This window comes from Phytophthora cinnamomi, assembly GCF_018691715.1.
Source record: "Phytophthora cinnamomi strain GKB4 chromosome Unknown Contig27, whole genome shotgun sequence".
Classification (NCBI taxonomy): domain Eukaryota; phylum Oomycota; class Peronosporomycetes; order Peronosporales; family Peronosporaceae; genus Phytophthora; species Phytophthora cinnamomi.
The window spans coordinates 190,756-205,451 of NW_027150960.1; the positions used below are offsets into that span (position 1 = coordinate 190,756).

Here is a 14,696-nt window from a genome sequence, read left to right on the forward strand (position 1 = left end):
AGCTCCGTCGAGATAGCGACGCAGCAGGGCGCACGAAACGGAGTCCAGCGACGTGTACTGTCGCGTCAGAGGTGAACGGTAGCATTCTTCACGATCTTCAGCACTTGTCACACCAGGCGCTACATTGGGCGATCTGTACGGCTCTATCTTGCTGGGGAGAGCGACAAAAGCCTCGGAGGGAGGCTTGAACAGTGCACAGGAAACCGAAAAAGGAGGAATATAATACCAAGCTGTTGCACAAGTACTGCTCACCAGAGCTCGTAATCGGGTACCCGAACCCGGGTAAAATGCTTTCCCGACCGAGCATACCCGAACTTCGGACAGGCTATCGCCAACGCTGTAAGACTGTCTAGCCATCGCCGTACGTCGGATCTGAAGAACTTGAAGTTGGAGCTCAGTAGAAAAGCAATTTCTCCACTGCGGGAGCGTAATGTGTAAATCGCGGAGCTCCCTCAAGCCATCGATGCTAGATGATATTCTCGTAGTGAGATCTAATAGCGGTCTCATCAACTGAGGGTAGGCCCATTGAAGAAGAACTCACAGTGTGTTGCACACTTTACTGATGTACCGGGGGAAAAAACAAAATAAAGAGAATCGCTCTGTTTGTAGTATATAATGGGCCGGGTAAGTCCGGGTACCTGAACTTCGCTGTCGGGTGGGTGCGGGCACCCGAAGTGAACCAAGAGATGCGATCGGGCGGAGCGGGTAACTCGAAAATCGTCACTTGCGAGCTCAGCTGCTCACGTCTAGCGTACATCGAGCTACAGACAGTTGCAAACGTCGTTAGTAGTGGTAGGGGTCTAGGTGGAAATACAAGGCTACCGGACAAGCGACTTATTATGTCACTTGTCGAAGTGACTGGGAATGAGACGACAAATTTGACTCAGGACACGAATCATGAACGTCTTCCGGCTTATAATATAGAGTATATCCTGAAATGAAGCTCAGAGAATACATTAAGACCACGTGGCAGGAAAACATCTCACACTTAACCTAAGCAGCAACGCCCTTACCTCGACAAGTATTTAGCAACCTTCAATGCAACCCGTAAGCAGTAGTACCGGATTAACACTACCGGTACGGTCACCCTAAGCAGTATTTTTTAGGAGACTAGCCACACCTCACTTCATGAGGACCATAATCCAGAATGGCTGCCTTTGGTCTCGATTTGGTGCGCTTCCAGAGCGCTGTTAAAATCAGGATGAGCAAGTTGGATTCACCAAGGTGCGAGACCAAATTCACCAAAAACGTCGGAACCAGCAAATACTTCCCAGTACTTATAATATTTTGGATATTCTTTTGCACGGGTGTGTACCGGTCGCAATGGTACACCTCCCGCGCACTGGCTTCTCTCCCATTCATCATCCGCATTCCCCCCGAGAAACACCGTCAATGGCGACTCCAGCGGCGACCAAGCCCAAGCGCTCGCGCTCGTCGTTCACGAACGCGCAGCGGCTGGAGATATGCAACTACCGCGAGCAGAACCCGACGTTGACGCAGAGCCAACTCGCGTCCTGGGCGCAGGAGGCGCTGGCGCTGCCGCGCAAGCCGTCGCAGGCCATGATTTCGAAACTTCTCAAGAGGAAAAATGACCTGGAGACTATGACAATCGAGGAGTTGACCTCCAAGTCGCGCCGCACCGTGCGGTTCCCCAACCTGGACACGGCGCTGGCCCGCTGGGTCGCCTACTGTGAGGAGACGGGCGTCTCCGTCACGGGGGAGTCCATCCGGGCCAAGGCCATGAGGTTCGCCGCCATCCTCCACATCGACACGCCCTTGTCCTTTTCCAACGGGTGGCTCTACAAATTCAATGAACGCCACGGGTTCGGGGGCTTACGGGCACATAAAGACTCTAAGTCGTCCGTGGAGACGGCGGTGCTGGACCTGCAGCGCCGGCTGCAGAGTTACAGTCCTAGAGACATCTTTAGTATGGATGAGACTGGGCTCTTTTTCACAATGTACCCAGACCGGTCGGGCCGCAGGATGACCAAGAGGGTCACGGTGGTATTGAGCTGCAACGCCGACGGGTCGGAGAAGCTCCCGCCGCTGTTCATCGGCAAGGCGGAGAAGCCCCGGGGGTTCACGAGCTCCACGGCTGCCGAGATGAACTATGTGTGCAACTCGAGCACGCTGATGACGCGAGAACTATTCAACAAGTGGCTCAAGGATGCTGACGCTAGATTCGCGCAGCAGCAGAGGAAGTGCATCGTGCTGATTGACGCCGTGGCGGTGCATGCGGGCTTTAATGTGGACGAGCTGAGGAACGTCGAGGTGGCGCTGATTCCGTCCGGAACGGAGGCGAATTTGCAGCCGCTCGTTGTTGGGATTGTGCCGGCGTTTAAGAGGCGATACCGTCGACGCCAGATCCAGCACGCACTGGATCAAGTGGACGCGGATGCGGACATGAGCACGGCCGCCAAGTTTGACACGGTGGGTGTGAAGCAGGCGATGACGTGGTGCATCGAGTGCTGGGATGCGGTCCCGTCCGCGGTGATCGTCAAGAGCTGGCAGGAAACGGGTCTGCTTCACGTGAATGGGAATCTTGCAAATGAGTTTCGTGGTGAGGAAGACGCCATATCGGAGGAGCTCGCTGTTATGCTATCCTGGCTTCATGCGACGGATCCGATGACGGTGGAGGAGCTGCTGGGCTTGCCTGAAGAGAATATCATCATGGAAGAGCCTACCGACGAGGATTTCTGCGCACCTGTCGAGTCCGTGAGGGTCGCTATTCCACATGTTAAACCGAAATTATCCGGCGACGACGGTGGCCTCAGCGCCGAAGAGCTCAAGGAGCGGCTCAAGTGGATTGCCAAACTCCTGATCTATGCTGATGAAAAGGGCGTTCCTGCAGATTCAGTGAGCGGCATGCGCATCCTTCAGCGAGACTTCAGAGACCAGCTCAATAAAAAGCAAGGCGGCTCCAGCTAGGCGTAAAGAGCCTTGTTCTTGAATGTATATCACATTCACACGGGATCCCATCTACAATAGAAACATTTACGTACATGTACACGCACATTTATCGTTAATTGGGCTGCATTCTCGAGCTTGCATGGGTGCTTTAGCATTGAAGCTGAAGCACTTTGTAAAACTGAGAGAGTGGTTGAAGTTGGGTTGTCAAACGGATGCCAGGGTGAGATTTGCCGGCGGTACAGCTTGTACAACAGGATCATTTGCTACGTCATTCTCGATTTCGACCTCGAAGCGCAAGATACCCCTTCATAAGCATGAACGACCTCAAGTACATGGACGCATTCGACCACGACATCGTCAAGCGCAAGGCGGATTTTGAGCGCAAAGTGGCTGACGTGTATGCAAGCTATTCACCGCAAGATAGTCAACATTTCGTGATGGTCTCACTTGTTATATGTCGTGTGTACATCTAGCCGGCGTTTGATGGAGGAGCTAGGCCACGACGCTGTGGTCTTGAGTCTCTCCGCAAACTTCGCATGGATCACTAGTGGTGCTCGCAGTTACGTCTTCATGGCCACGGAAGGTGGTGTCGGATCCATCTACGTGGACGCCACGCGTGTAGCAGTGCTGACAAACGAAATCGAGGGTCACCGCTTAGTGAACGAAGAGATGAGAGGTCTCGAGAGTGAGATCACACTCATCCAAGACCCGTGGTACGCTCAGCGCAGCGCTGTCGACATGGCCAAAGAACTTGCCAAGAGCGACAAAGTGGCGCTGGATGCCGCCGATTCAGTTTTAGCTGCTGGTTTGGCTGAACTGCGCTCCACGTTGACCACGTACGAGATGGACGTCTTCCGTGCTCTCGGTAAAGACTGCGGAGAGCTCATCGGAGAAGTAGCTCGAGCTGTTCGCCCTGACATGACGGAGTGGGAAATCGCCAGTCAACTCTCGGCAAAGATGTGGGCGCGTGGGATCACGCCCGTGGTGATGTTGGTAGCGGCCGATGAGCGCGTCGACAACATCCGTCACCCGCTGCCCACGAAGAAGCGGGTGAAGAACAAGGCGATGCTGGTGATCTGTGGTCAGCGCGCAGGGCTCATCGCTTCCACCACGCGTCTGGTGTATATCACCACCACGCCCAACGCTGCCATTCCTGAGGACTTGTTGCGCCGCCACGAAGCTGCTACATACGTGGACGCCGTGCTAATGGCGAACACGCGCACCGCTGGAGTCCAGGCTGGAGACATGCTCAGGATCGCTCAAGATGCCTACGCTCAGAAGGGTTTCGATGGCGAGTGGAAATTCCACCACCAGGGAGGCTGCGCCGCCTACAAGAGCCGCGAATGGGTAGCCAACGCGTCCGTTAACCGAGTGACAAGCTTGAACCAGGCGTATGCGTGGAATCCGTCCGTCGCAGGGACCAAATCCGAGGATACGGTGCTCTGCTACGCAAACGCTCAGGGAGAGCCTGTCGTGGAAGTCATCACCTCGACCCCAGGTTGGCCGGTGATTGAGCACACCATCGGAGACGTTACGATCGATCGCCCGACGATTCTGCACTTGCAGCTTTGAGCAGCTCTGCATACTGTGCTCGAGATCATCCATAACAAGACCAGACGGTTAGATAGCATCCACGATGTGTAAACAGAGTGAAAAGCGTTCCAGGTCGAATCGATGTCAAACAGGGCCTTAAATACGGCTTCCTTGTTTACTCCACTTCGTCGCTATACAGTTTGTACTTCGCCAGTGGTCTCGGGTGGCTTCCAGAAGAGTGAAAAGAGGTTTGTGATGATAACATCCGCCACATTCATGTCCTCCTCTTCGCCCCCAGCCGCCACCTGCGACTGCGGTTCGATCTGCGAAGCAACAGAAACTCGAAGCTGCTCCAAGTCGACAACCGTTCCTTCGTCAATGACAACTTCTTCATCCAGGTGAGTGTCGGATACGTCGCTCGCGCTTATTACTGAAGCTCCGCCATCACTTAGCGGTGCATCGGCGAGAGGAGGCATCGGACCAGGAGGGCGGTTCAGATCCCGCTTGAAAGTGAGCGTTAGCGGCCTCAAACCTCCTTGTAGCAGCAGCATCACATGGCGAAATGGCGCAGAATCCACCGCGTTTTTGTTTACAGCTACCAGTTCGTCGTAAGACTCGAGAACACCCTTTTTGGCAGCTGCCATGTCTGGCAGTAAGTTCCTCACCGTAGCTCCAGCATCAGGTATATTGGCTTGGAAATGAATTCCAATGGGACCTGCATCTTCAAAAACCACCTCCAAGTACTTGACGCCATCTTCTTCCACTCTTGGGGGTGACGATGGCGGAAGTTCCGCAATAACCGCAGTTGAATTCGATCTAGACGGTCGGGACTCGGACGTTGTGGCGCTGGAGTTGCGAACATGCGGTTTCTGCTGACGCGGGATATTGTCGGCAGAGGATGATGTAGGTGCTGTTCCAAGCAGGCGCGGGTCCGTCCACGTAGTTGTCGTCGTGTATTTGTTGAAGAAAAACACTGCACCCGAAGCCGTCACACGCATCTCCCAGCCAGCCGGCAACGGAGTGGAGAAGTCCTCGATTGTGTGCTTGTGTCCGTCATCAGGAGGGACATGAATGTCCTCAAATACGGTATTTTCGTGGGAAATATGCGGCGTCGAGAAAGAACGCCGCATTACGTTATCAGGGGCAGCGTAGTCGCGTGCCATTGCACTGAAACCTCGAGTGCGGCGAGTGCTACTGGAACTTGCGACCTCTCCTGTCGCTAGGTTGGCATCTTTATCAACTTTATCCATGGAAGCTGCAGCCGTCAAGCGCCGCTGAATTGCGATCTGCACTCGAGGGTCTTCCAGTTCATTGCCGCCGTCGTCTCCCTTTCGGCGGTAGCAAGCAACACCCTCCGTCGTTTTAACTCGTTCGTAATCCACCGGCAGGTCGACGTCACTGCAAAGAGCATCGATTTCACGCAGCTTCACGTCCATCGCGCGTTCGAATTGTGCCTGCCTGTCCGCAGCAGACTCCTTTTGCCGCGCCAACTGATCCTTAAGCTTGGCAACAGCAGCTTGACTGGCCTCTAAATGCAGCTCTTTCTCCTTCAATTGCTCGCGCAACTTCTCAATTTCGACCGAGCTGCTGTCACCATTGACACTGAGTCTCACAACCGCCCCTTCCTTCCTGTATGCAACTTTGTCCTCCTTCACTCTCTCTACCAGCGTCTCGGACGCTTCCAACTCTAGCCGTAGCTGGTTGCTCACGAACTGCACCGCGTCATCGGACAATTTGCCCGTCAAGAACACGCGCGACCCCAAAACTTCCGCAAGCTTGGCAATAGCACCCTCCGCCTCTCGTTTCTGCTGCAGCAACTGCGTCACCGCTTCACTGAGTTTATCCACCAGCGGTTGATGTCCTCTCGTGCGTTCATCGGCCGACACCAACTCGCCCCAGATCTCGGCCAGCTGAGTGTCCACCACGTCCATCATGCGTCCGTTGGTCTTGAGCAGCTGCATAAAGTCCGTCCAACTCTTCTCACTGCGGTTCCCCGACAAAGGAGTATTAATTTTCAGCTCCGAGGTGGGCAGTGGCCCAATACTGAAGTTACTCAGCCCGCTGACCATACTACTAGGCGGGGGTGAGCTTGGGGGCGGCGGTGGAGGAGACAACTCCTCCAGTTTCGTATCAATCGACGGCGCATCGGCCGTCGTCAGGTGCGTCACCGCCCTCTTCGTCGGCGAGGAATATTCCAACGTAGAATATTCCCCATTAGAGTCCATCCTCGGCTGGAAGATATTCACCGTCGAGTCGGGGCTATCTGGAGGCTGCTCTTGCACCTCTCTTGAGTCATATCCACCGTCATTCTGCAGCCACTGCTTCTTCTGGGACTGATAGGCTTGTAATAGCACCCTCCCTCTTGCGATAAGCTGCCTCTCAGATAGCATATCGTCCTCCTCAGTTTGAACCGATTTAGGAGGAGGGATCAGATCTGATTCCATGCCCGCCTCGTCGCTCTTGTCGATGTCGCTGGAACTCTCTAAGGCGGAGAAGGGGATCGGGGCCAGCGCCGTTGACGTCAGAGAAGCGGGGGACGACAGCGACAGCGGAGACACCGACGGGGGCTCGCTGGAGCGCCCGTCCTGCGGCGGCGCAGACGCCACGAAGCGTTCCATCAACGTCCGCAGAGCTTGGGAAATGGTGAACCATCGGGCAGTAAACTCCTTCAGAGGTCACTAAAGTGAGGGATGTAGCCATTCTGAAAATGGATACCTCGTACATGTTTTGGTGGCTTGGATTGCTAGACGGAACTCGTTAGGCCCTGGTTTCTCCGGTATGGATCTGCATGAGCGTTACCAGTTTGAACGAACTTGTGTGTATAACCCGTTTCGCTTCTTATATTATCTAACTCCAGCATTGTCAGTTGTTGCCTACGGCGGAAGATCGTAGTTGTTGTTCAAGCCTAACAAGTTACTGTTTGAGCCCGCGTCACTACGAACCTAAGTACGAATCGCGACTATTGATCGTTAAAAAATGTTAAAAATTCGTTGAGTTACATCGGTCAGAAAAAAAATATCTCCATTTCCGGCCCCCGATCCCGGATTTTATTTGGGGCGTCGACGCTGTCTCATCAAAATTTAATTTTGATTCAAAACCTGCCCTATAATGAGCGCACTTTGCGGGAAACGACAGGAATTTAACTAGGAACTTTGCTTGTGGGTGCATACTATCGAGAGCACGAGGCACGACGACGTGGAGGCTCACGGATCAATAATAGCAGGCCATAAGCGGGGCTAAGGGTAAATGTTAACAGGGAGTCTCTCTAAGGACTGGAACGCTTTGGGGCTTTTGCACAATGAGAAAATCCGAAAATTGACCAATCGATACCAAACTTTCACCACACACTCTTTCATACATTTTATGCATCTTCGCAAAAGAAATTCTCCCAAACATGTTTCGTTCATCTTCATATCGCCTTCCACATGGACTATGTTGACGTTTTCCTAACTATTACTTGAAGTACTATAACTTCATCATCCAATGACGATATATGATTTTGCTACTGCTGCTGCGTGAAGGCTAGGTGTCGTGCGAGGATGCAACCTTCACGATATGTCGTTATAAGTGCCACTTGTTGCGTGACAGGAAGAACAAACGGAATGCAGCCAAAGCCGCCGATCATGATAATGTAGCCGCTGTGCTTGCAAGGCAGATCCTGGATCTTGACGGCCACCTTGTCGCTGTTCTTGAGCGACATCACATACTCCAATGCATCCAAGGTAAAGTTAAGCTTGACGAACTTGACGTCGTCCGTTCCGTAGCGCAGTTTTCCCTTCTTGAATGTCACCAGCACTCTGGGGCGGAGTTGCTTAACGGCTCCGGACACACCGCGAGTCTGACGCCGGGGATAGAAGCGCACTTGGAGATGAGCACCAGCAGAACACTGTTTAGCGTGGTCTCGTCCTTCTTCTTATAACCGTAGTCCGGGTTGGCAAGATGAGGGACCAGCGAGACCATCAAATCGCTGCCAGAACTGTCGAAGAGAAGATTAATCCCGCCAGGGAACGCCTTGTTCAGTACCTCCTCGACGTTCTCCACCGAGTAACTAACGGTCCGATCGTATTCAAGCTCACGGAGAAAGTCTGTTTTTCTGTCCGTATTGCCGGCGTTCTTGGCGAAACCACGGACTGGTCGGTGCCCCCTGCAGCTGCCGTGGCGAAGACCGTCTCGCCCGACTCCATTTTACCAGCTTCTTCCAGAGACGCCAGAGCCCACACCGTGGACGTGAACGACATGGCCTCCGCTGCACTGGACGACGTCTTGACGGTGGTCTGGACGGAGACAACAGTTTACTCGGCAAAAGCCGCGGGGGCTGAAGACACACTCATCAGTTCTGTATAGCCCAATCGTATTATCCTCAAGCATATCATCCTCTAGTTTTTGCTACTCACCAATCTACGTGACGCTGTCGCCAACGAGAACGGAGTCGACACCCTCGCCAACTTCGGTGATGACCCCGACTGCAGTGTAAGAGCACGAACGTGAGCACGAATGGAACCCACCGCTACTTCATCTGATGATTCTGAGACTCACCAGTTTCGAGGCCAGCAGCGAATGGCACCTCCTGATGCCGAACAAAGCTGCTTCGAACACGTCGTTGTCTGCCACACACGCGGCCGTATTCTTGACTACAGCCTTCAACAGCACTTGGCATCGGAAGCTCGACAATCTTGCCGGCGTTACGATTGGGCTCGGTCACTAGCAGGGCTTGATGGCACCGAGGTCTCAAATCGGAGACGGAGCGGGTTGAGCTGGTCAAGGCGAATCAGCAAGATGTCTACTGCCTACATAGGTGGCGGAGTCCATGATGGACAGTTGTTCATTTAGATAGATGAGACGGAACGTGACCTGCATTGAAGCTGGAATCGAGTTTGTTGGCCCACAACAAAGATTTTAAGAAATTGAAACTACGCCGGCAAGATGCAAGCAAATGCCAACGAAGGGAAAGAGTTCTTCGCCGTATTGTTTACTCGACGTGAGGGTGTTTGCTCCGATTTCACGTCCGCCTGCAAACTTGAAGCGCAAAGCGACAAACGCGGACAAATTTTGGGGTTGTCATCTTTCGCTGAGGCAGAAGAGTTGTTTGGGGGAAATGGCATGATGATAGACCCCCAAGGTCATCTGAACGGTGGCGGGTCTTGGACGTGGAGAGCGTATCGACGCGGTTTGTCGCTCTACGAGCTTCCGGCCCTCAAGAAACCTGACACATTGGTGGCGTTCTGCTCCGGGAATGCTATTAACCCGAAACAGTATGACTGTCACGCCGTTTTCGCTTGCATTTTTCCACAAAATCGATCCTGGGACGTCGTCGAGAAAGTGAAGGGACCATCTTTGACCTTCAAGCGTGCCGGGTATCTTGCACTTCTCGAAGTTGTAACGCGAGGAAACTTGGAGGATCCAAAACACGTGGAAACGCTTGTTGTTTACTCGGAAAATGTATCTGTGGTCGATGCAGAAATGGGTCATCAACCGGATGTACGACGGCTGGGTCACCTCGAGCGGGAACCCTGTAAGAAATCGGGACTTGCTGCAAGTGCTGCTGGAGGCTCGTGGGAACCATCGTGCTGTCCATTTCGAGTACGTAAAAGCGGGTAGTGATTCCGCCAACTGGAAATCAAAGTGGATTAATGTTGCCGCTAGCACTGCAAAATCTACGGCACAAGCTGCTGCGAGCAGTGCTACATCTGCAGTTCCTTGGGCACGGATCTGTCAGATGCCCGCACTCAGCTTATCAGGCGATCCAACGAATATTGCGAGGTACGACGTTCTGCAGAAACCTGGGGAGGAGGATGTCATGGATGGCGAGGAAGATGCAGCGGCGGCGTGAGCTCCGAATTATTGAAGAAGCGGGTCTTTTTTTTGTTTTGCTCAGTGGCTACTACTTAGCTGTAATACGGAGTAAATCTACATATTTTCATACACATTTCATTTGCACTTCTAAGCGCACAACATCGATCAGAAGCCATCAATCAACAATGCGGAATCCTTTCCCACTCACAACCTAATTTCCCCAATGGAATCGACCTCACCAGAAAAGAACGTTGACCACACTCTTGCAGAACTGGTGACAGGAGTCGCCGACTTGACTAGGCGGGTGGAGAATCTGGAAAGCTGCTGGCGCTCCCACACGCAACTTCAGTTAGCTCGTCTGAAAGAAATGAGGAAAAGCAAACCGCTATGGAATACGTTTATGCCACCATCAAGAGCTCCAGTTAACGAACATCTACGCAAAGTCAGCGAGGCATTTTACGCCATCGTAAAGATATCATGTGGCGACGAGAGCGGCTACCACACGGGGTTTTGTATTTCCGAAGACGGCTTCTTACTGACAATAAACGACTCGTGCCCAAGTTTCCACGGGGGAAACACGCCCCAGGTTACGTTTTTCGATGGCACCTGTGTCGACTGCACTCACGTCCAGAACATCCAGTGCTGTGGTGTTTCGCTTTCAATACTGAAAGGCGATTTTCCGGTCCCTTTCCTGAAGCCTGATGATCTGTTCATCACGAACGAGTCAGTAGCTCTCGTCCCGTTTGGAGTAGACGATATAGGCTTCCCCAGACCTGTAATTACTAGCGGTCGCGTTCGTACACCGCTCGACACGAACGACAAGTTGGCACGATTGGAGCTGGATAAAAACCCTACTGATGTAAAGGCGGGGGAAATGAAAACCAAAATGTCGGGCGGACCAGTGTTGAGCATGCGTCCTGGATACTTTACAGGTGTCATTACCAGTGCGGAGCAGAACCAAGCGGTTCGCTTCTGTCCAGTTACGCTGACTTCGTCGGTGTGGCTGGCAATCCAGCGTGTGATGAAGCAATACCGTGAAGCGTTTGTGGTCCAAGAACCCAACACAGCGTCTACGAAACAATTTGGATCAGATTGCTGTGCACTGCTTTAATTTCTCGCTCCGCCTTATGCGGTATTGTCGTCATTGCACTTGGCATAACTCGATGGGGAAGAATGGTCGATTACCGATTAGTGGTCTTAGGTTGCACTTGGCATAACTCGGAAGACAACACGACAACTTTTTCGATGCAAATTATAAATTGTGTATACATTCTGCACGTACCCTGTCCATAAGCTCACCTGGGGGTCGATGGCTTGACCAGGTCCCGTTATCTTAGCATCCCACGAAGCAGAGGCCCAAGTGAGCTAAAAACACGAGCTCACGCCGATCAAGCGGGGGGTTGGCGCTCTCTGTCAATTCGAATTCATAGGGAGCGCTCAAATCCTGACGAGTGCGCTCAAATCGAGTGCGCTCAAATCCTGACGAGTGCGCTCGCAGCTCGTGCTCGTTCCCGCGAGCAGTGCCTCTTGCTGTGCTTACGTCATCTGTTCTGGGTCACCCCGTAGGTGATCGCGTAGTTGAGCAATGTCTGGAATCCGACAGATCCGATAATGGAACGTCTCGTAATCACACCCCGGATCGATTTCGAGATCAGGACACTCGCAGCTTCGACGCTTGTGAAAGACACTATCCAATTTCTGAAGTCCACAACACGTCCGCTGTACTCAAGTCAACCACCATGAAGTTCATGCCTTTGGCTCTAATTGCCGCGTTCGTGATTGTCGGTACCTCCACCGCCGACGGCTCCTCCGGCTCCTCCAGTTGCGCAGAATCTGAATGTTCCAAGGATTCCGATCTCGTATGTGGAAGCGATGGCATCACCTACTTGAACCGATGTGAGTTTGACAACGGAAACTGTCGCAACGGGCTGACGTTGAAAGTTTTGCACGGCGGAATGTGCCGGAGGGATGAAATTGGTCAAGTGTGACCTATTTGAGTTCGATAGACGCGATTCTAGCGGATTCGATGGAGTTTCTCCTTCGTGTGACGACACGCGTGCTACAATGTAGTCGTGCTCTGGCAAGATAATGAATCGTCTCGGGAATTGACTACTGTTCAACACATCTTCTTTGCTCTTCTCCAATGATCCTTGAGACTAACGTCAAGCAATGCGCCGAGCACTATGTGCTACTATTAACCCTGATTCATCGTCCATGAATGTGACGACGCCCACCCCTCGTCTACCATTGCATCACCCGTGCGCCCCCATCCCCATCCCCCCTCTCTGTGCTGCATCGAAATGAACGAAACCCCCGCGATAACCTGCGTAAGCGACGCTCGGGAGGTGCTGCGACTGACCCACGTGGGGAAAAGCTCCGTACTGCTCGACTGATCTGCCCGCTGGACGTTCACGAAATCGTGCAAGGTAAATTTGCAGTTCCTGGCCTCCAGGGATGGCAAAAAAAAATGGAAGGATTTTTTCGAAACAAAAAATATCAAAATATTTTCATTTTTATAAATGTTTACCATTTTTATTCATCAAATCCGCTGAAACAGATCACCTGAAGTATCGTATAACACAGTAGCTACCCGAATGCTAGTCTCATCGCCGTCGCGATCAAGTTCGGTGTTGGTTTGCAAGTATTGGACCCCACCTAATAGAGCGCGGTGGGCAGATTGTGTCGAAATACAAAACCGAACTGTTTAATTTCCGAGCTTACACGAATAAAAATAAATAATATTTATTCTATTTTTACGAATAAAATATTTAAAATTGTATTTTAACATTGCCATACCTGCCGTACCCAAGTGAATGAAGAGCAGGGTCTCGACGGCGTCGGCCGTGATGTTGGAGAGGTGGGCGGCTGCCGCTGCGGCCTCGAGATGCTCAAATTGCGCCTGCAGTCTGTCGACGGTAGTAAACCCACGGAATGCAGTGCATGATTGAGGCTGTGGGTAACGGATATTTGGAGGTGGTCAAGGGGATCCCGAGCGAGCTGGATTCTTGGTGCGCGTGACGATTTTGATGATGATTTATCGGGAACGGACTTGTCCCAAGCAGCAAGTTCAGATTCATCTTAATCGCGCAACTAGTGGTGGACATTTCGACGTTCTGGTGTGGTTGCTGCGCAATCACCCAAACCATTGTCGAGGTAATGATGCTGAAATCGAAGCTGCGCTCAATGGACGTCTGGATACTGTGCGTTTATTTTACGAAGCGCTCCGTCAAGGAGATCAGGTATTACAAGATGTGGCCGTGATCGTAGTCAGCCGCTTCACAACTCTCTCCGAAAGCTTGATCCGCGGGAGCGTCGGGGTCTCCAAATGGCGTCCACCGGCTGCATCGATTCCCTTTGGAGAAGTCGACGAACCAGGTACAGCGAGTTGATATCGCAAGCTCGAGCGAGAGTCCACTTTGGCGACCAGTCCAGGAAGGCGCTGAGCGTTTCCACCACGTGGGGCAGCTGCAGAGCGTCCGGGCCATACCGACACACCACGCGGGCGCAAGTTAATGGCCGAATGGCACCATTTTTTTTATAAAAATGAAAATAAAAGATGTTTGATATTTTTATTTCGAAAAATCCTTCCATATTTGTTTTGCACACTGCACTGCTAGCCGCACGCATTGTCCTGCAGCCTGCACTTCAACACCAGGGTTCGGTAGTAGTATCTAGAATAGTAGCATTAGTATATATATTATCACTACTACTACTATAAATACTACTGTAGTACTGGGTTGGAGCCATTAGTAATACTAATTTAATAGTAGTCCATACAAACGTGGATAGTAGTGATATTATCACTACTAATGTGCCCATAGGTATGATCGTGTCCTCCGCTGCTGTTAGGACCCCTCATCCCTCGATTTCGTCACCAGAGTGCCATGTCGGAGACCTCTACTTATTCTGTGCTACCATTAGGCAGTCGTGAACTGTGTACCAAAGTCAAACAAACACTAATGTTCACAGTCGCTTCGTGCCACGATGGTAGGACGACTACAGTCAACAAATAGATGCTGTCACACGAGTAGTCGTCACGTCTTCTGCAGCTTCGTGCTTGGCACGACCGGTACTCAGTCACACCATACAACACCGCCGTAGTCGTTGCTTTTTAAAGTCAGGAGGTGTAACGGGGTTACACGTACAAGTGGCTGCAAGCCACTTGTGAATTTAACAGATAGGTTATCTGTTAAACGTTTTGGATACTTCCTCACATTGGTGTAAGACACACCGATGGATACATTGAAGTGGACCACCACAGTGAGTGGTCCACACATACCCAAAGATCCTATTGGTAGAAAGCAGCATCTTTCTACCAATCAGAGACATGCATATTAGCGGGGCTCTGACAGCCAGCCGCTGTCAACCCTTTCATAGATGATAAACAGTTTTTAGCAGATTTTAGAGGAAGATCAATTTACAAGCAATACAGTTCTCATTTTACCTTAAACTAGCTACTT

At 51.9% G+C, this 14,696-nt stretch overlaps 4 protein-coding genes across 4 annotated transcripts; 2 read left to right on the forward strand and 2 right to left on the reverse strand.

The window, feature by feature from the left end:
* Window positions 1–1,392: 1,392 nt before the first annotated feature.
* IUM83_03888 (tigger transposable element-derived protein 6-like) lies at window positions 1,393–2,928 on the forward strand (the record flags this gene model as incomplete). Its single annotated transcript, XM_067927921.1, has 1 exon — window positions 1,393–2,928. One exon carries the CDS (start codon window positions 1,393–1,395, stop codon window positions 2,926–2,928), a length of 1,536 nt encoding a protein of 511 aa, XP_067793854.1.
* A 296-nt stretch (window positions 2,929–3,224) lies between these two features.
* On the forward strand, window positions 3,225–4,482 carry IUM83_03889 (peptidase m24; the record flags this gene model as incomplete). Its single annotated transcript, XM_067927922.1, has 2 exons — window positions 3,225–3,307; window positions 3,384–4,482. 2 exons carry the CDS (start codon window positions 3,225–3,227, stop codon window positions 4,480–4,482), a joined length of 1,182 nt encoding a protein of 393 aa, XP_067793853.1.
* A 152-nt stretch (window positions 4,483–4,634) lies between these two features.
* IUM83_03890 (E3 ubiquitin-protein ligase Smurf1) lies at window positions 4,635–7,061 on the reverse strand (the record flags this gene model as incomplete). Its single annotated transcript, XM_067927923.1, has 1 exon — window positions 4,635–7,061. One exon carries the CDS (start codon window positions 7,059–7,061, stop codon window positions 4,635–4,637), a length of 2,427 nt encoding a protein of 808 aa, XP_067793669.1.
* Window positions 7,062–7,945: 884 nt separating this feature from the next.
* On the reverse strand, window positions 7,946–8,681 carry IUM83_03891 (alcohol dehydrogenase; the record flags this gene model as incomplete). The annotated part of the gene is made up of 3 exons (XM_067927924.1): window positions 7,946–8,240; window positions 8,306–8,491; window positions 8,575–8,681. The coding sequence occupies 3 exons, from the start codon at window positions 8,679–8,681 to the stop codon at window positions 7,946–7,948; spliced, it is 588 nt and encodes a 195-aa protein (XP_067793670.1).
* Between the last annotated feature and the right edge of the window lie 6,015 nt (window positions 8,682–14,696).